Raw genomic sequence first — 19,584 nt, 5'->3', positions numbered from 1 at the left:
TCAAATCAAGCACACAGCATATATTACAGGAAGAATACAGTATATAACATGTGTTTCTCGTGCACTTCTGGTGCTGTTAAAATGTATCTCAGGTGTTTGACATTAATCACCGTCATGCCGTGATGTGTTGATATGTGCAGCAGACTGGAGGTCACAGAGGGCTGAAACACAACTGAACACAGTCGCACATGACGTCATCCGACGTATGATGAACGACCAGAAGTCAGCAGACAACATCCTGTTTCTGTCCGGCGTCCTCTGTTTACAATCACTTTATTTCCACTCTAATGTTTTAGCCCCAGTTTCAATATTTCATTACAAACATTAGCAAGGAAATGATGCTACTTTTTTTCACATTTTAACATAATTTTCTCAATTTCTTGTCGATGATTATATGCTCAAACACTTTTCAAACAAAAACACTCACCCTTTCATGTGGCATCTGTGTAACATGCAGGAGTAATTAACAGCTGAACACCGTCTACTGCAGGTCAGAGCTGCTGCAAACAACTTCCAGAGCCTGAAACAGGGCTGAAGGTTATTTTACTTTTATTAAAGCTCAGTCAAACTGTTCGTGTTGTTACTGTGAGCGAGTGTATTTATATTAGTGTGAAGCAGGGGGGATATTTAGAAAGAGCGTTAGATAAATCTTCCCTGGAAGAACAGAGACTAAATATAGAGAGGAGTGCTGTATGTGGGCTGTAACTGTTTGGGCAATGTTACTGTAATGAACAATCTAATCTGAGACATCATCTAATGCATTTTGTCTTGTGAAAAGACGACCCTTCAGCACGGGTTATGGTGTTGGTGCGGTCGCAGTGATTTTTCATCTTGGATTTGTCTCATGTGAAGGATTTTAAAGGCCTGAAGACATAAAACTTTTCAGTATTTCACAAGAGAGAAAAAAAAAACAATTTTCTGTAACAGATTTTTTTTTTTCTTTATCCATTTAATCATCTAGTTGCCCCTCAGATTTATCTTTGGACCCCCTTAAGAAGTCCCAGCCTCCAGGTTGGGAATCACAGCATCACCTAATGCATAGAAATAATAATAATAATAATAATAATAATAATAATAATAATAATAAACACAAGGAATCATGCAAATCCGTAATTTTTTAATTTAATGTTCTGTGTTTTCCTGCAAACCAGTAACTGTTATTTTCAGTCTGAACACACCTTAAAAGGTGTCAATAGGACTTTTATGTATTAGAAAAATGCTCAACCTGATCAATAATAATCACAGAAAAGATCAATATTTTATTCATCAGGAAATACATTTTGACACTGGATAGAAACTGAACGATCGCACAGAAAATTAGTTAACAGTGTAACAATTCATCCACTGGAATAAACAGCAGCTGCTCTGTATAAAAGCTTTATGACGGTATTTTGTTAATACTGAAAAATTGAACAATTTCATCACCGCAGCGAACAGATTCTTGTGTTCTGAGTTATCATGGAGAGATTCAGTAATTGAAACATATCAAGGCCAGAAGTGGCTGCCACTTAAACATCATCTCCTCAGAGCAGAAGGCCAACGCTCGCCTCTAATGGTCATAATGCTGCCAAATGAAATAATGTGGTGTGTGAGTGATGGTCCCAGAGGGATTCTTCTGTTTGCAGCCGCAGGCTAAGGGTCATTAACAGACAACTGAGGACTCATTCATACCCGCTGTCTGTCTGTCTGAGACATTTCTTCTTTTTCTCAGAACCAACCAAGACTTTTAAAACACATTTATGTCTATTTATGTTGGTTTTTTTTGCTTTCACCTCCTCACTATTTTTCTGAATTTTCCCCTCAATGTTTTGACAACTCTCAACTTTACTCATCAAGTACAAGTTTTTAAGTTTTCCTCCTACTCAGATCTCTTTTCTGGTTTTTCTTTCTAACACACATAGACAAACATAAACTAAGACAAAGAACGCAGTCTGTCACATGTTCATTCAGAAGGAAGGAGCTTCACGAGTAAACAGGACGTCCGCTGAGCCTTTCAGTCAGAGGGAGGTCAACACCTCGGCCTGTAACGCTGCCATCTGTGTGTATCTCTAAAAACTGTTTTTGTGTTCTTGGGTTGTTAAAAATCAGAATGAAGACGTTCCAAGAATGCTGAGATCTCCGGTCAGTCCATAAGAGGAACCATTTTCTAGGAAAATCAATAGTCATTTTTTGATACATTATCTAGATTAAATAAGTGTTTACATGCATCTAAAGGGGTCCTGTAGAGTTTTCTTGTGAAGAAATAAAAGTGATGTTGATATTGAGTGTTACTCACCAGAAAGCAGGGACCCACTCATAATAAAACTGCTCTATAGCAGCTTTAAGTACCTTTAAGAAAGCGCGTTACTGTCACCTTCAGCCTATGTGAAGAAGTGATTAACGGCATACGTGTGCGCTCACTCTGAAATACTTGTTCGTGGAAGTGTTCGCTCTTAGAAAACACTTCTAAGAATGATCGTCATCAGGAAACGAGGGCCCTTGTTTCTTAAAGGAAGTCTCTTTGCATAATGTCGGTCAGAGATTAGAGAAGTCTGGTTAACACGGACAAACTTCTGCTGTAGAGCACATGTATGTGGTTTCTGTACATGCGACCAGGCATGACAGAGACAGACAAAGTGGTGCATCGTTGTATCCTGAATAAATTCATTCAAACTCTTATAAAAACTGACACAAAATGTAAAAAGCACTAGTAATAATTAACTTTATTTGTGTAAAGTAGCACTTTTTGAAAGATAGTTTAAAAAGGGCTTTAGAGAAGAATCTGAAAAATGCAGAAATGCTTGTAGAAAGTGTTTTTTTTTTATAGAGATATAAAGGAAGTCACTGGGGTAGCATGACGAATTTCACGAATGCACGTTCTGCCTTTGCTTTCAGACAGGAACGGGGGGGAAATGCTTGCAAAGTGTTTGTTTTGTGGAGCGTAGCAGGTGGACCTAAACGCAGGAGACTTCAGCCTGAGCAAGGCTGAAAAATAACTTCTTTATTTTAAGGCTCGAGCAGGCGAAAACAAAGCCGGCAGATCAGAACAAAACAGAATACAGAACAAGACTGAACAAAGGATCCAATAAAACCAAACTGAAAAGCAGGACTTAATATACTAAGTGAACTAATGAGGAGATGAGGTGCAGGTGGGGAGAAGGGCAAAGAAACTCATGTGAGGGGAATGAGGAGATGAAGAGGAGAACGGGAAAGAAGCTGATTGAACACAGGAGGAAAAAAAAAACACAAACTGGCAAACTGGAAACCAAAAAACCCAGCATACACATAAAATCATACTTAGCAAACAAATAAACTTCAGCATTACATCGCCAACCTGTGAACCTTAAAGACTAGAAACATTCTTTGCTGTTGACATAAACATGTGGAGTGTTTCTGCATATTAAAGCTGCATGTCACAACAACAAAAATAGGACTGTTTGCTTGTCGCTCTGAGTTTCACCTCACTTTTGCACTTTTCTACGAGGGCGAGTGCGGAGCAAGCAACAGTCCTCAGTCACATTTCCTTAAGAAAACAACTAGTGTGAAAGCAAACTTCAATTTCCTGTACAAGGGCCTTCTCACACTAAGTCCAGTTCAACAAACAGGGGAGAAAGTCCAAGGGCATCTGGTGCACTGGTGGAAGGGACGCAGAGTCAGACTGGGACAGAACCAGAACAGTGTTAAAGGATCTAAAGGTTGAGTAGCTGCTGGAAGTCTAAATAAGTCTTTTTTTATCCACAACAGCGACGATTATTAGTGAAATTCAGACGCTGTATGGAAATCCTGCACTCTCTCTCACTACAGAACCTGGTAGGGGTGTTCCCGAATGCAAATACGTTATTCGGCAAAGCACAAATAGTGGGTTTTGTATGAATATTTGTTTCATACAAATATTTTTTTTAATTATTTGTATTTGAGAAGAAAAAAAAAACAAATACCAGCACACAGGTTGGTTACATCGTTATCTCAGTCTGTTACGTCTATCAGCAGGTCTCAACGAGGGGAGTCACATCCACCTGCTACATGATGCACATTTCCTAATTTGTACATCACTCCCAGAGTTGGGGGTGTTCCTCAGAGATAAAGCTGAACTACTGACACATGTGAAGTGCTCTCAAGGGACTCTCCATAACCTGTTGTTCCCCTTCTTCTTTCCATGAAGTTAGGTTGTAAAAAAAATAGGCAATAAATGAAAAGTGCAAAGCAATTATCACCTTTGAAATGCTTCCCTACATGTTACACGGTGTGCTGTCTCTGTGTTATGGGTGTATAAATAGCTAGAGGTCTGTCTGCAATGAGGTGGACCTCCTTCGTAAGGGAGTTTATTCATGTATACTTATTATAACACTTTAATTTTCTAAAATTTAAAGTGTAATAAAAACAAAAACAGAATTTTTAAGCCTCTTTCCACTTTTATGCGAATACAGATACAAATAATTTTGCTGCTTCAACAAATACAGATACAAATACAAATACTGGTCCCTCTGCACATCCCTAGAACCTGGTCTCTCATCCGTCCTGAGCAGCTGCAGGTCAACACAGGTTTTAAAGTGACCGGGTTACTGGATTGAAAACAAATGATCTGATTCATTGTTTTAATCTGATTTCTCTCAGAAATCTGATTTCTTTTATGTAAATTATAGATGTTGTTTTTAACCATGTTGGGATTGTGATGACAGGTATAAACTGTTTTCCTTCTTGAGAAAGCGGATAAAATACCATTAAAGTGGGTCAATATCCATTCAAACATGTCCATAATACAAGTAAACATTGGATATACAAATCATGACACACACACTCCTCTGAACATTACCACAATCATTTGAGCCTTGTTTTGTTGCGCTTTGGTGAATTTACCATCTGTGCTTAAATGTAGCTTGACTCTGTGTTTAGACTCAGTGTTACAAACTCTCCAAGAGTCATAAATTGGCCACTTGGTTCTCAGTTTTGGCCTCGAGCATGAAGCTGGTCTGCAGCGTGTGGCGAACAGCCGTGACCTCCCGAAATGTCAGCCCACACAGGAGGAGGCATCGGTCTGCTCTGCACATGCTGCTTCATCTGCTGTCGTAAACTCTAAAGGCTCTTTCTGAGGAATTCATTATTATAATACGTTTCACTTTTGATCATTCGTGTGACTTCCAATAAAATCCATTCAATGACCCGTAGACTCATTTATGATAAAAGTAAGATGTGATATGAAACTTAATGGTTATTATGAAAGATTATTTGCTTTTATTTTTAACCCGGGAGACAAACATGTTGCATTTTATTCTGCTCGTTTCTTTTTATCAAGCCCACTGTTAAGTTTCCAATGTGTGGTTCTAAAATAAGTTCCAGTAAGAGAGAAAATAACTAGTGTGTATGATGTGATGTCCGAGTACTTTGGAAATCAAAAGTGTTTATAGTTGTTCCAAAAGGCAGCACTTGGCAGCACAATCGGCCATCATGGAGAGCGGGGGGTGGAGGGGGGGGGTTGTGGGGGAGGACGATGATCATGGATAATTAAATGGTGCACATCTTCAAACAGTTTCTCTTGAAAAGCATTCATAGTGGTTGCAATCAGTCGTACACACATGAAGCGCCAGAAACAGTGCAATAAATTGTGTAATAGTATAATGAGTAACAAACAAAAACAAAAGACAAGATGAGAAGTTCAAACTCCGGCTTCTTTCTCACCAGTGGGTGCTGAATATCAGATTGTCGGTTTTGGAAAGTTAAGAAATTGACCCCATAATTCCAGTGTCGGAAAGGTGTGGAGGGAGGGGGTTTCCGAAGCCGGCAAGCAGTTCTGGAAAAGCATAGTGGTAGTTTAACATGGTTAGCTTTCCTTTAAACCTGCACGATGCAGAATTTACATTGTAAAATGACAGCAAATAAGAAATGCCAGCACCATTTTCCAAAATGCATTTCTCACGTCTCTTTAGTCATTGCAGAAAAATCCCTTTAGTTCTTAGTAAACGACGAATGAAAAAGAACAAAACAGCAGTGAGTATGCAGTCTTTCCTGAAACTCTGTTTAATTTGAAGACGAAGGCATTCTCTTTTACTGATGACACGTTAGCTGATTTCCAGGTTATGAGGCCTTCAAACTTTTAAAAAGTTCAAACTGCTTCCTGTCTGTCATTTCTGCTGCCAGAGTGTGAAGCTGCCCAGTGCGGCTTCGACGGATGGAAAGCATTACAAGCATTCCTCAGTAGCTTACGGCTCATTGTGCAAACTTGTTTAAATGAAGTACGCTACTAGTAAAAAAAAACACCTGTTTTTGTTTTCAATTGAGAGTCACCACAACAAGAACCAACAGTCAGCAAGCTTTTAGCGTGAGAAAAAGAATATCTGTTGCAGTAAAATGTCCCCGAGAAAAACTTCTGACCTCAATGTGGAAAAAAAAAATACACAGAAAGCATTACAGAAAAAGTGCTTGGTTGACAAAAATAATAACTCTTAAGGCACCCTGCTAAAGATTTATTTACTCTTTCACAAATTCCACTTTAATCCATTTTTTTTTCTCTCGGCAGGACATGTCAGTGATGGAAGGAGAATTAGAAATCCTCCTCGGAGAGCTACACATCAAAATGAAAGGTACACACACACACACACAGAGTCTCAGAGCAGTTTACAGGTTATCAGTGTCACGTTATCTTCCAAATATTTAACATGTGTTTGTACTTGCAGGTCTGATCGGCTTCGCTCGACTCTGCCCTGGAGACCAATACGAGGTGAGCTTTTCTAGTGAAAGACATTCATCACACATTTCAGCATCTTTTGAGCCCGGCGGTCTCACAAGCTTCAACACAATGAGTAGACGCCTTAACATGCAAATAAAACGAAAAGAAGTAGCTATAAACTACGGAAAATCTGGTTTTCCCACGTTTTGGTTTCATCCACTGGGATTTCTCACAGCATTGAAAAATGACATTTGACAAATTCAGCAGTAACATGTCTGTTCAGAAACAATGATGACCTACAGACCTCACTGTGAATCAGTAAGAACCAGTAAGGTGTGTTGATTATCCTGATTAACCTGCAGCATCGTTTCTGGGAAGTTACTTGTGATTCAGCGTTCGGACTCACAGAAAAGTCTCAGTCTGTGGGTAGTCGAGCACAAGAGAAAACTAGATCACACATGTTTCTTCAGCAAAGTTTATGTGTCAAACATTTGACTCTGATGAAAATCCATGTTAGTACCTGGTTTTGGAAAGTTACAGAAATTGACTCCACAATTCCAGTGTCGGAAAGGTGTGAAGGGAGGGGGCTGAAAAGCATAGTGGCAGCTTAACATGGTTAGCTTTCCTGTAAAACCTGCACAATGCAGAATTTACATTATAAAATCACAGAAAATAATAAATGTCAGCACCATTTTCCAAAATGCATTTCTTATGTCTGTTTAGTCATTGCAGAAAAATCCCTTTAGTTCTTAGTAAACGACGAGTGCAAAAGGACAAAACAGCAGAGAGTTTGCAATCTTTCCAGAAAATGACTCCACTTAATTTCCAGGTTATGACACCTTCAGACTTACAAAAGTTCAAACTGTTTAAAGTGTTTTCTCCTGGGTTCAAGTACAGAGTGTTGTTGTTAAAAAAAAAAAGTTTTTTGTGCAATTTAGGTGAACTGGCCCTTTAAATGTAACCGTTATCGTTTTGTAACTACAACAAATGTATCATAAGTATGTTGGAACTGAGTAAATACAGTTTCATTTTACTGAAAGCATATGACATGCAGTATTTTCATGTTCTTGATCTCTTTAACCCTCGACCTTAACATAACTTACCGATGTGTTGTGTGAGTTATGGTCGGTGATGTCATGTCTCGATGATGTCATGTGACCAGGTGGTGGTGCGGCTGGGCCGCCAGCGTTGGAGGATCAGAGGCAGGATCGAATCAGATGACACACAGTCCTGGGACGAAGAGGAGATGGTCTTCCTCCCACACATACATCACAACTTTGAGATCAAGGTTAGAAGAGGAATATTTTTACTGATTTCAGTGGGAACTTTAATTAAAGTCAGAGTACCCATAATTCCTTGCGTTTGTGGCAGTACACCAAAGTTTTCTCCTGTGACTTTTATTACGCTGACCTAATATCCTTTCCTTCTTTCCAAAAGTTTTGTCTCAACTGCACTGGAAGTGATTTGCGTAGATGTCTAATCCATCAGATTTCATCTTTCAGGTGATGGAGGCCAAGGGTTTGGGTTGGCTGCTGGTTGGCATGGTAACGTGTGCGAGCGCAGACTTCTTTGTGGTGAGGCCGCAGCTGATGTTGGTGGACGTCACGGAGCTGGGAACCATCAAACTGCAGCTGGAAGTCACCTGGAAGTAAGAACACACAAACACACAAACACATAAACACAAACACATAAGAATGACATGGAAAGACGGAAATAACAGACTACGTGATGACATAAAAATAACATCATGATGTAAAGGCGCGGTGGCATTTCCTCCGATGAGAATGAAATCAAAGATATTCCAAAAAAGAAAATCACAATAACTGGATGATATGACGGGGGAATAGGTGTGGACAGCTGTGCAAGAAAATTAAATTTGTAGCGTAAAAATATAAGAATGTCTTTTCTGAACTTGTGTCTCGACCTGAGAAGTGTCCCGTATCCCTGCTGCCTGTGTGAGTATCATATTAACTGATGAATCACATGAATGACAAGTGCAGCTGGTCCGCAATCCAGTCAAACAGCCACCAGAAAATTTCACATTTTCTACTTAAACATATAAGAAAAATGGAGAGTGATGACATGACGGAGTGAACGGCTACTGTTGGAAAACAAAACGAATGAAAACACACAAAAAATACAAAGGAACATAAAGAAGCACAAAACATTTAACATAAACTAAATGATGAAACTGTGAAATCCACAAACACATCACTACAATTTAAATAAAAAATAGTAACATCCACATCAAAATACCAATTTCATGGCACAAATGTCAGTGAAGATTTCATTATAAATCTGTGACCCTGTTCCATAAGTAAATCCTAACCTGACCTCTATAAGCATCTTTCATTTTCATTTTCTGGCTACATTATTTACTTGAAGGACTTTACATGAATGCACACTGGCCCTGCTGTTATAGTTGTGTATGGACCTTTGTATTGTACCTGTGATGCAGCTTCTGTTGCTCTACTCTGAGCTGTTCTGGCAGAAGTCCCACCTTCTGAATTCCTCAAAACCAACATGAGTTTGAGGGGGATGCATTCAGCAAATACCAAACAAGATTATTTTGCATCACGTGCAGTTCGTTCCTAAATTTAGCTGTGAAACGACTGCACAAAGCAGGACAAGCAGAATCCAAATGACACTGCATCAAGGATGAAAAGCTTTGTTTTGTTCTTCACTGAAATCTCAAACATCGTCCTTACAATACTGTCTTAAAAAACAAGGCCAAACACCAAACAACGAGATGTAAACAACAACAACAACAAATGATGTGTTGCAATATTTGAAATTCACGTCCTGCAGAATCTATTCTTATTGTTCTCTTCATTCGCTGCCTCTCTCCTCGCTGTACCTCTAACCTGAGCCAGCTGTCGCTGAGCAGCTGATTGAAAACAGAGTGTACACCAAATACACACACACACGCTCAGACACACACACATAGCAACACACACACACACACACTGCTGTGCCCTTGCACCATGACAGATCACATTTCAGGGTTTAGAGAAGCCAGGTGGAGGACTTTTCATGGATTCTCCTCAGAGAGATGGAAACTCGCACAAGGCTGCCGAATTCACACACACACACACACACACACACACACACACACACACAGTATGTAATTCTGTAGAGCCCCTAAATGAGTCACATTTCAGTGATTTCCACCAGTGTTGCTGCCATATATGAACTTTATATCACCAACATGACAAATTGTGTTTAGCAATTACAGAATCCAGCTGTGGGCAGCAAGATGAGATGGGAAATGTGTTGTTTCAAGCTGGGATTGATGGGAGAAACTGATTTTAGTAAATGAAACCTCAGTGGAGACAAATATCAGCGGCTGCGCTGCAAAGTCCCCCAGGAGTGCATGTCTGAAACCAATGAATATGAAGCAGGATGTTGGCAACCTCCAACACAAGTGAAGTCAAGGCTCCCAAAAGACCAAAATGTCCTTTTACAGACACAGACTGATGATTGTACTCAATTGTCAATAAAATGAATAAACAGATCAATTCAGTGGACTCAGGGGCAATGGAAATTACACCGATCAGAACCATGAAACCACAAAATCTATGAATTTACATGCACTGTCACTAAGAAGTTGCAGTAAGTTTAGTTTTTTCACATGCTATATGCACACACCAGGATTTCCACAAAGGTCTTCAGAGTGAGGAAAGGTATAGAAATGTTGTGTTTGGAAAAGCATAAAAAGTTTAGAAAAGATATTCAAGATCAGTAGTATTTGCTGGTTTATTGTCAAATGGATGACATGTATTCAGTATGTTTGTGTGTAATGTTCATTTATATGTGTGTGTCTAAATGTTTGTGTATATTTGCACCTGCAGTCCGTTTGACAGCACAGAGAAGATGCGTCCGCTGTCTGTCAGCAGGCAGTCGGTCTCCAGCAGAAAGAGTTCAGTTTACAGCTGGACGGCACCGAGCACCCCCTCCTTCACTGAGAAATACTTTATAGTGAGTATATACACACACACACACACTCAAGAAGACATTGCATTGAGTTAAATTCCCTTGGGACTTACCTAATCTTAACTATAACCACTACATGCCTTAACATTAACATTAAACCAAATCTTAACCCTAAAATTTAATGATTTACGTCATGAGGACATGAATTTTGTCCCAAAAAGGGCGCCAAGTTCCCACAGTGTGACCGTGTATGCAGCATAATTTCCCTACAACACACAAATACATGCACACACACACACAGAAGAATAAATAGTGACAGGGTGGTTTGTAGCAGCTGAACAGAGGAGTACAGTCATTGCAAAGCACAAATATACATAGAGTATATACACAGATTTATGCATATACACCTACACTCATGCATGCTCTTTCATAACACACTATACTGCAATGCACATGTATTAGTAGCCATTATAACCATGGTGCATCTATGTGTTACTTTACAACACCTCTTTTGGTGTAGCAACAGTGGATCAAAAATTAGCAGAACTAGTGTCAATGTGCATTTGATACTTTATGCTCTCTATAAATACTCTATGTGTATGACTTCTATTTTTTTATTATTTCCGCTTTGGCTAATTTCGATTTCCCTGAATCTCTTCATCACGTGTCAGTCAGTTACAGCCGACCATTTTAAAGTTTGATATTTGCATCAATATGTGAGTCCCTCTTCTCTTTCCTCCTCAGTCGATGGTGCGTGAGCTGCGGGATCGAGAAGGTTCCCTCCCTTCACTGGTATCTAAAAGTCGTCATAACAGAGGAGGCGTGTCTCTGCTCAGCTACCTGTCCAACCCTTCGCACACTGCTATCATGTCACACCACAGCCCTCAAAGCCCTAATACCCCGAGGTAGGGAGCGCTGGTCGCTGGTTCTATTAACAAGTATGTTCTATAGTCTGATATAGCTTATGCTTCTGTGCCATAGAGCTCCATTGTTGTCCAAAAACGATGAAAAACATACTCCATCATAAATTAGTCGATCAAAATCAGTTTCATCTTTGTTTTTCCTCCACAGTCTCATGTGGACTCACAGCTACCCTTCCAGCCCCAGTCAAGGCACCAGTCTGGTAGGAAGCCAGACTCACCTGTCCCTGGGGGAGGAAGGATCCTCAGAGATCTCCACGGAGGAGAGGGAGGAGAGGAAGATGATGGATGAGAAGGAGGGGGAGGAGGAGGAGGAGGAGGAGGAGGAGGAGGAGGAGGAGGAGTGGGGAGAGTTTGATTCTCCATCCACACCAGCAGAGAGTAAAACATTTTCCCTGCCGGTTCTACAGAGGTGAGGATGACAGTTTAGATTGTGTCTATTATCTGCACTGGAATTGTAATTGTAAATCTGGGGCTGTATTCACAAAATATCGTAAGGCTAAAAGTGGCCGAGTTAGGCGAGCTTTAGGAAAACTTTATGACTCCTCAGGTGTTGGAATAAGAGTAATTCACAAAGCATTTTAGTGCTGAAAGAAGCACCAAGGTCAGAAAAGTTAGAGCTACTCCAGACAACTCCCGAGTCACTAAGACCTGCTCACAAGGCGAAAGTAATGTGAAGGTAATGTGAAGGTAATGTGAAGGTAATGTGAGGGTAATGTAAAGGTAATGTGAGAGTAATGTGAAGGTAATGTAAAGGTAATGTGAAGGTAATGTGAGGGTAATGTGAAGGTAATGTGAGGGTAATGTGAGGGTAATGTGAGGGTAATGTGAAGGTAATATGAGGGTAATGTGAAGGTATTGTGAAGGTAATGCGAGGGTAATGTGAAGGTAATGTAAAGGTACTGTGAAGGTAATGTGAAGGTAATGTGAGGGTAATGTAAAAGTAATGTGAGGGTAATGTGAAGGTGATGTGAGGGTAATGTGAGGATAATGTGAAGGTAATGTAAAGGTAATGTGAGGGTAATGTGAAGGTAATGTAAAGGTAATGTGAAGGTAATGTAAAGGTAATGTGAGGGTAATGTGAAGGTAATGTAAAGGTAATGTGAAGGTAATGTGAGGGTAATGTAAAGGTAATGTAAGGGTAATGTGAAGGTAATGTGAAGGTAATGTGAGGGTAATGTGAGGTTAATGTGAAGGTAATGTGAGGGTAATGTGAAGGTAATGTGAGGGTAATGTGAAGGTAATGTGAGAGTAATGTGAAGGTAATGTGAGGGTAATGTGAAGGTAATGTGAGGGTCATATGAAGGTAATGTGAGGGTAATGTGAGGGTAATGTGAAGGTAATGTGAAGGTAATGTGAGGGTAATGTGAAGGTAATGTGAGGGTAATGTAAAGGTAATGTGAGGGTAATGTGAAGGTTATGTGAGGGTAATGTGAAAGTAATGTGAGGGTCATATGAAGGTAATGTGAGGGTAATGTGAAGGTAATGTAAAGGTACTGTGAAGGTAATGTGAAGGTAATGTGAAGGTAATGTAAAGGTAATGTGAGGGTAATGTGAAGGTAATGTAAAGGTAATGTGAGGGTAATGTGAGGGTAATGTGAGGTTAATGTGAAGGTAATGTGAGGGTAATGTGAAGGTAATGTGAGGGTAATGTGAAGGTAATGTGAGAGTAATGTGAAGGTAATGTGAGGGTAATGTGAAGGTAATGTGAGGGTCATATGAAGGTAATGTGAGGGTAATGTGAGGGTAATGTGAAGGTAATGTGAAGGTAATGTGAGGGTAATGTGAAGGTAATGTGAGGGTAATGTAAAGGTAATGTGAGGGTAATGTGAAGGTTATGTGAGGGTAATGTGAAAGTAATGTGAGGGTCATATGAAGGTAATGTGAGGGTAATGTGAAGGTAATGTAAAGGTACTGTGAAGGTAATGTGAAGGTAATGTGAAGGTAATGTAAAGGTAATGTGAGGGTAATGTGAAGGTAATGTAAAGGTAATGTGAGGGTAATGTGAAGGTAATGTGAAGGTAATGTGAAGGTAATGTGAGGGTAATGTGAAAGTAATGTGAGGGTCATATGAAGGTAATGTGAGGGTAATGTGAGGGTAATGTGAAGGTAATGTAAAGGTAATGTGAGGGTAATGTGAAGGTAATGTGAAGGTAATGTGAGGGTAATGTGAGGGTAATGTGAAAGTAACGTGAAGGTAATGTGAAGGTAATGTGAAGGTAATGTGAAGGTGATGTGAGGGTAATGTGAGGGTAATGTGAAAGTAATGTGAAGGTAAAGTGAGGGTAATGTGAGGGTAATGTGAGGGTAATGTGAGGGTAATGGATTTTGGAAACATTCAGTGATAATGATAACTTTGTAAAGCATATTAGTATCATATCAGTGAACCAAAATATTAAAACAATTCAATAACACCAGAGATGATGGTTTACACATCTCTCCACTACATGGAAAAAATGCAGTTTGGAGCGCTGATGAACCTGGAAAATAACTGCCGTCTGTCAGAATGATTCATTAAGCCTAATATACACTCTTCAGGTTCTGTTTTATTTAACAGTTGAAGTGAACATTAAATAATCACCAACTGGGGACAAATGAATAAACTAGAAAATGCATTTCCTGTGGAAAATGCGTCATCAACATGGTGTTTGATGTCAGATACAGTCTGCTTGACAAGTCAATATTTTACTTTGTTTCACGGATGACATTTGTGTATAAAATATTTGTTTTGAGGCTAGTAACACAGGAAATACGGGAGGCAGACAAAAACTTTGAAATTGGAATTAACTTCTGATTATCACCCCTGCAGACAGTTTTTTCCTTTATGTTCCTGTCAGTTCGTTCATCTTATAACTGTGTTTGACAAATGTTGTCATGTGTCACATTCACATAATCATTTTTTATTTCACCAAAACACCTGCAGTTTGAGCACAGATCATTTGGCCTCTTTAAAGCTCTGTTATTTGTCTCATTTTGCTTATTAAAACTCACAGATCAAAGTGTAACAATGTTTTATCTTTATGGACCAAACATGCTGTTAAATGTCCATTAATCAAAAAGGATCCACTTTTGTAGCAATGCTTACAATGTTTTCACATTTTTTTGTGGGGGTTTTTACATTTTTCATATACCACCATACAAAATCCTGAAATAATAATACCGCTTTGACCTTTACTCTTTCTCACATGAATAAGGATGATATATTTGCTACTACAGGTCCAGCACTCCTGACATCCTGAGAAAAAACACAGCTGGAGAACCAGATGTTGAGACGCACAGAGCAGCCCTAGAACAGGACAGCGTCAGTGTGCAGGTAAAAAAAAAACAACCCTGAAGGCTCCACTCGTCATATACAGCTTTGAAGAAATTGAATTAAACACTTCATTAAAAACCTGATTCAAATTTTAAAAAGCTAAAGAGAAGATCCTTCCCTGATGTGTGAGGAAGCATCTGTGTCATCGATTAAAGGGCAACACGCACGAATCAAAACAAAACAGTTCTGGAGAAGCACTAATTGTTTTATATGTATGTGAGACCAAACTCAAGTTCAAGTTTATTTAATTGTCATTATAACCATATCCATAAGAACACACATTAGGCAGAATGAGAAGTCGTTCCTCAGAGAATCAGGTAATAATAATAAAAAACATACAATTAAATAAAACATGACAGAAAAACATATGTCAGTGCTTAAATATATACACACTCAGGTAGTGTCTTACATCAACTTTTCAGAAGAGCAGCAATTTCACAACACATCCAGTGACACCGCTGCTCCTGCTGTCTGCTGGTCCTGTGTGGATTTCACACATTAAGTGTCGGGACACTGTGTGAGGCGGCCGCTGTTTGTTGCTCTTCAGACACTGATGCTTCCTTGTTAATGACTCTGACCTCTGACCTTGACGAACCTTGCCTTTAGTTTTTCTAGTTATATATTTACAGGTGGGCTTAGAAGTGCTTCAGTGGCCTATATGTGCTCATAAGCTTACATACCCTGGTAGAACTGGTGAAATATTGGCCATTTTTTGGAAAATATGACTGATCATGCTGAAAACTTTTGTTTTATTTAGGGATAGTGGTCAGGTGAAGACATTTATTTTCACATAATTGTGTGTGCCCTTTTTAAATCATAATGATAACTGAAATCACCAAAATGGCCCTGATCAAAAGTTTTTTTTGTTTTTTTTTAACCTTTTATTTGTGAAGATTTTCAAATTAAGTTACATTAAGTAAGTGACAAGGAGACATTGACAAGTAAATAAATAATAACGAGGAAATAAAGGATAAGAACCACCAGTGACACAGACATATATATATATATATATATATATATGAAGGGGGGGGGGGTCAACAGTCACAGTAATGCCATCTGTTCCACTGTACAGCTGTCCATATTATCAAAAAGGTACATGAGCAAGATAGGAGGGTAAAGAGAGTATCATTGGTCCTTCATGTGCTCCAGCACTGGACTCCATATCCTGGAGAACTTCAGAGTGTTACCAGAAAGTTCATATCTCAGTCTTTCCACATGCAGGATGCTTATGAGTTCCTTCAGCCAGGTCTCAAACGTGGGAACTAGATCAGACTTCCACAGTTTCAGGATACATCTCTTGGCAAATCATCATACCATGAATCAAAGCAATACGAATGTTACAATCCAAATTTTTCAAAGTGTTGGAGTGTCCTAACAGAGCAGTTTCAGGGTCTGGTGTTATAATGATGTCACCCCTGATCAAAAGTTTACATACCCTTGAATGTTTGGACTGATAATAAACACACAAGTTGATACACACAGCTTTCAATGGCTATGAAGGGTAAGTTTCCACACCTGTGACTTGTTTGATTGTAATTAATGTCTGTGTATAAATAGTCAATGAGTTTCTCAGCTCTTGAGACTCCTGCACATTTCATCCACTGGTACTGAGCCATGAGGAAAGCAAAAGAACTGTCAAAGGACCTGTGAGAAAATGTAGTTGAGCTTTATAAATCAGGAAAAGGATATAAAAAGATATCCAAAGATTTTAAAATGTCAATCAGTAGTGTTCAAGCTCTGATAAAGAAGTGGAAAACTAAGTGTTCTGTTGATACTGAGCCACGGTCAGGTAGACCGACATAGATTTCAGCCACAATTGCCAGGAAAATTGTTCAGATTGCAAAGGAAAACCCACATGCAACTCCAGCTGAAAGTCGCATGTGGATGTTTCAAGATGCACAATAAGGAGGTACTTGAACAAAAATGGGATGTGCGGTCAAGTTGCCAGAAAAAAACCATTAGTGTCCCAACACCACAAAACAGCCTGCTTACAAGATGCCAAACAGAACCTAGACAAGCCTCCAAACATCTGGAACAAAGTTATTTGGAGTGATGAGACCAAAATTGAGCTTTATGGTCACAACTATAAACAATATGAATGATACACGTCTTACAGATTCTGCCAGGTTATAACTGTATATATTTTACCTTGAAGGAGAAAACCTAAAAAGAGAAATGATTGATTTGGACTTTTTTAATGGCTTGTAGAATCTGCAAACTGCTCTCTGCTCTTTGTCAGATCTGATTGATGCCTGAATAAGAAAATAAAAGAAACAATGTGGGAGCAGAGAACAAGCTGCAGATCAATGCATGATGTTGGATATGTGTTTTTTTTTTCTCTCATAATAATAAGAAGCCAATATTGTCTGGTCTAAGAATATCTAATAATAACATATCTGGCACAATTTCAAATGTACCTACTATCTGCAGTGGAATTGTAATTATTGATGAGAATCAGTTAATTTGCAGCTAGAGTGATTATTTTCTTCTCTTGGTTGAAATCTCTTCTAGCTTGTCTCTAGTCTCTAGTTCTCTTCTCTTACTGTCACTCAATTGTGGACAGAAACGCTCACGGCTGATGATTTCTTCACGCTGAAACGTCTCCATTTCTATTGTTTCTGTCCATAATTAAAAAAACATAAGAAGATGGATCAGTGAGTGCCGATGTTTTGTTTTGTTTGTTTCATCTTTACCACAACGGTGCGCCCGATACTCTCTTAAGATTTGGAGCTGTGCGCACCACTGCTTTTTACCACATCTCGTTAAATCTTTTCTTGTTTTAGTTTCTCGTTGTCTTTGCTCTTGTTTTCACGTCTTTTGTCATCACTTCTCATCTCATCAAGTCCCATCTGGGGCCGTATTTATCAAGCTTCTCAGAGTAGGATATCAATCCTAACAGGCCAAAAGTTCTCAGAGTGACACATTTTGGTCCTATTTTGTTCATCCTACTTTTTATCAACTTTTTTAGAAAATCATTCCCATCTCAGCCAATGTTTAGGAGAGCTCCAGAGGAGTCCTGACCTGTTAGGAGACGGTGTTCAGGCAGAGATAATCTGTGAGAGGAGAGATGTTTTATGAAAACTTGATGTGAATAAATGTATTGAAAGATCATTTTTACCAAAAAAAACAAAACAAACAGGGAGCATGCAGCTTTGCAACAGTGATATTGCACATGTGAGAGTGAACTAAATCCTATATTAACACATTCATGTCCCCCTGGCTGGATAGTGTAATAATTTCATTACAACTGGTGTTTTTATAAGGTCTTAAGTCTTATTATGTACTTGAGCTGGAGATACACTGTTCACACGGTGCATTTCCCAACACTGTGTGACATTACAAAAATAATACTTTTCCCGTCATGTAGGGAACATAAGTTAACAGGAGGTGTAGTTAACGGTGAATTGGACCGTGGAAGAGAAGATGTCATACAGTGGTGACCACAGAGCACAGTTTGCAACATGTGTCTGTGCAACATGTATAAGATGATGCAATATTATGGGAAAGGATGTGGTTGAATGGGGCTGATTTCACACAGTTGAGTCACTACTGTTTTAATTTACTTAAGCGGCTGCTTAAGCTTTGTTTACAGTCTATGAAGTCTAAATGGTGTGTATATATCTATGTAAGACAACTACAACATGTCATCATAGTTTCCACGTTTTGGTTCTGAGTGTCGTTACACTCTCTCCTCACTGAGAGTCAGAGTAAGACGCTTCATAAATGAGTCTTAAGTCCTGCTCTGAGGTTTTCTCTGAGTATTTTTAGTCCTAAGTTAAGTAAGTTAACAGCGAGATTCCTGGGAGTGATTCTGAGAAGTTTGATAAATATCTCCTCTCCTCTCCTCATTTATCTCTCTGACATTTCTTTCAGGACTCCCCAGAATGTCAGTCGTATTCGGCCCCAGCCTCCCCCTCACCACCCACTCCTCTGCCCCCAGCTGTAGCCCCCTCCTCACCCACGGCAGCCGCTCCGGCCCCGGGGAGGCCGGGGGTGAGCGGCGCCCAGCGCAGGGCTCAGGCCCTCAGGCTGGGAGCCATGATAGCAGAGCTGGAGAAGACGTTTCGGAAACAGAGCTGCTCTGAGAAGGAGCTGAGAGCTCTGGACAACAAGATACTGCACCTGGCAACCATACTGAAGGTATCTGAGTGATGGATCTATATACATACAAACAAACAAGCACTCTGTGTGTTAGTGTTTGTATCTTCAGGCCCTTTAGCTTTATGAATGTGTGCACGTGTTCTCCTCCAGAACGACCTCTCCATGTTGAGAAGCTCATCATCAGAGGAGACTCTGGCTGTCGAGGAAGTATTGGGCAGCTTTGACTTCCTGTCACATGACTTCAACGCAGATGACGACACTTCCTGTTTGGGCAGCATGAGGCTAAAAGACAGCGGGTGAGTTCACAGAATAATCAATGAAACGCTAAACATTCCTGTATTGTGAAACAACTCATCTCTCCTTTTTTTTATTTTTATCCAACAGCATCAGTTCTCTCCAGCAGAGCACGCTGAGGAGTCTCGGCCTCCTCTCTCAGGACAGCCAATCAGCTTCTGAGGAGGAGCTGGTCATCACCCCTCTGACTTCTGGGAATTGGGGTCTTGACCAGGCTCTGGAGACTCACCTGGACATCTGCGGCATCCTGCTACAGGTGCAGTATGTTCCTGTAGAATGTCACGTCTGCAACACAACAGAATATTTTGTATATATTTGGACTTTAATACAGTGTCACCCAAGATTTAAACGAGGAAACTGACATAAAACACCTTTTTATA

General features: G+C 39.7%; 1 protein-coding gene across 1 annotated transcript in view; it reads left to right on the top strand.

The window, feature by feature from the left end:
- The window catches only part of ripor3 (RIPOR family member 3), an 82,449-nt gene that overhangs the window by 53,433 nt on the left and 9,432 nt on the right, over positions 1–19,584 (top strand). Inside the window, exons 8-18 of the mRNA XM_067586287.1 lie at positions 6,494–6,557; positions 6,651–6,694; positions 7,806–7,931; positions 8,146–8,291; positions 10,495–10,621; positions 11,321–11,481; positions 11,648–11,908; positions 14,713–14,809; positions 18,683–18,949; positions 19,061–19,206; positions 19,295–19,460. Coding sequence (XP_067442388.1) covers positions 6,494–6,557; positions 6,651–6,694; positions 7,806–7,931; positions 8,146–8,291; positions 10,495–10,621; positions 11,321–11,481; positions 11,648–11,908; positions 14,713–14,809; positions 18,683–18,949; positions 19,061–19,206; positions 19,295–19,460 — 1,605 coding nt within the window. The remainder of the gene's footprint in view (positions 1–6,493; positions 6,558–6,650; positions 6,695–7,805; positions 7,932–8,145; positions 8,292–10,494; positions 10,622–11,320; positions 11,482–11,647; positions 11,909–14,712; positions 14,810–18,682; positions 18,950–19,060; positions 19,207–19,294; positions 19,461–19,584) is intronic.

The sequence above is a fragment of the Thunnus thynnus genome, chromosome 4 (genome assembly GCF_963924715.1).
Source record: "Thunnus thynnus chromosome 4, fThuThy2.1, whole genome shotgun sequence".
In the NCBI taxonomy this organism is placed as follows: domain Eukaryota; kingdom Metazoa; phylum Chordata; class Actinopteri; order Scombriformes; family Scombridae; genus Thunnus; species Thunnus thynnus.
This window is presented reverse-complemented; position numbering and strand designations above follow the sequence as displayed.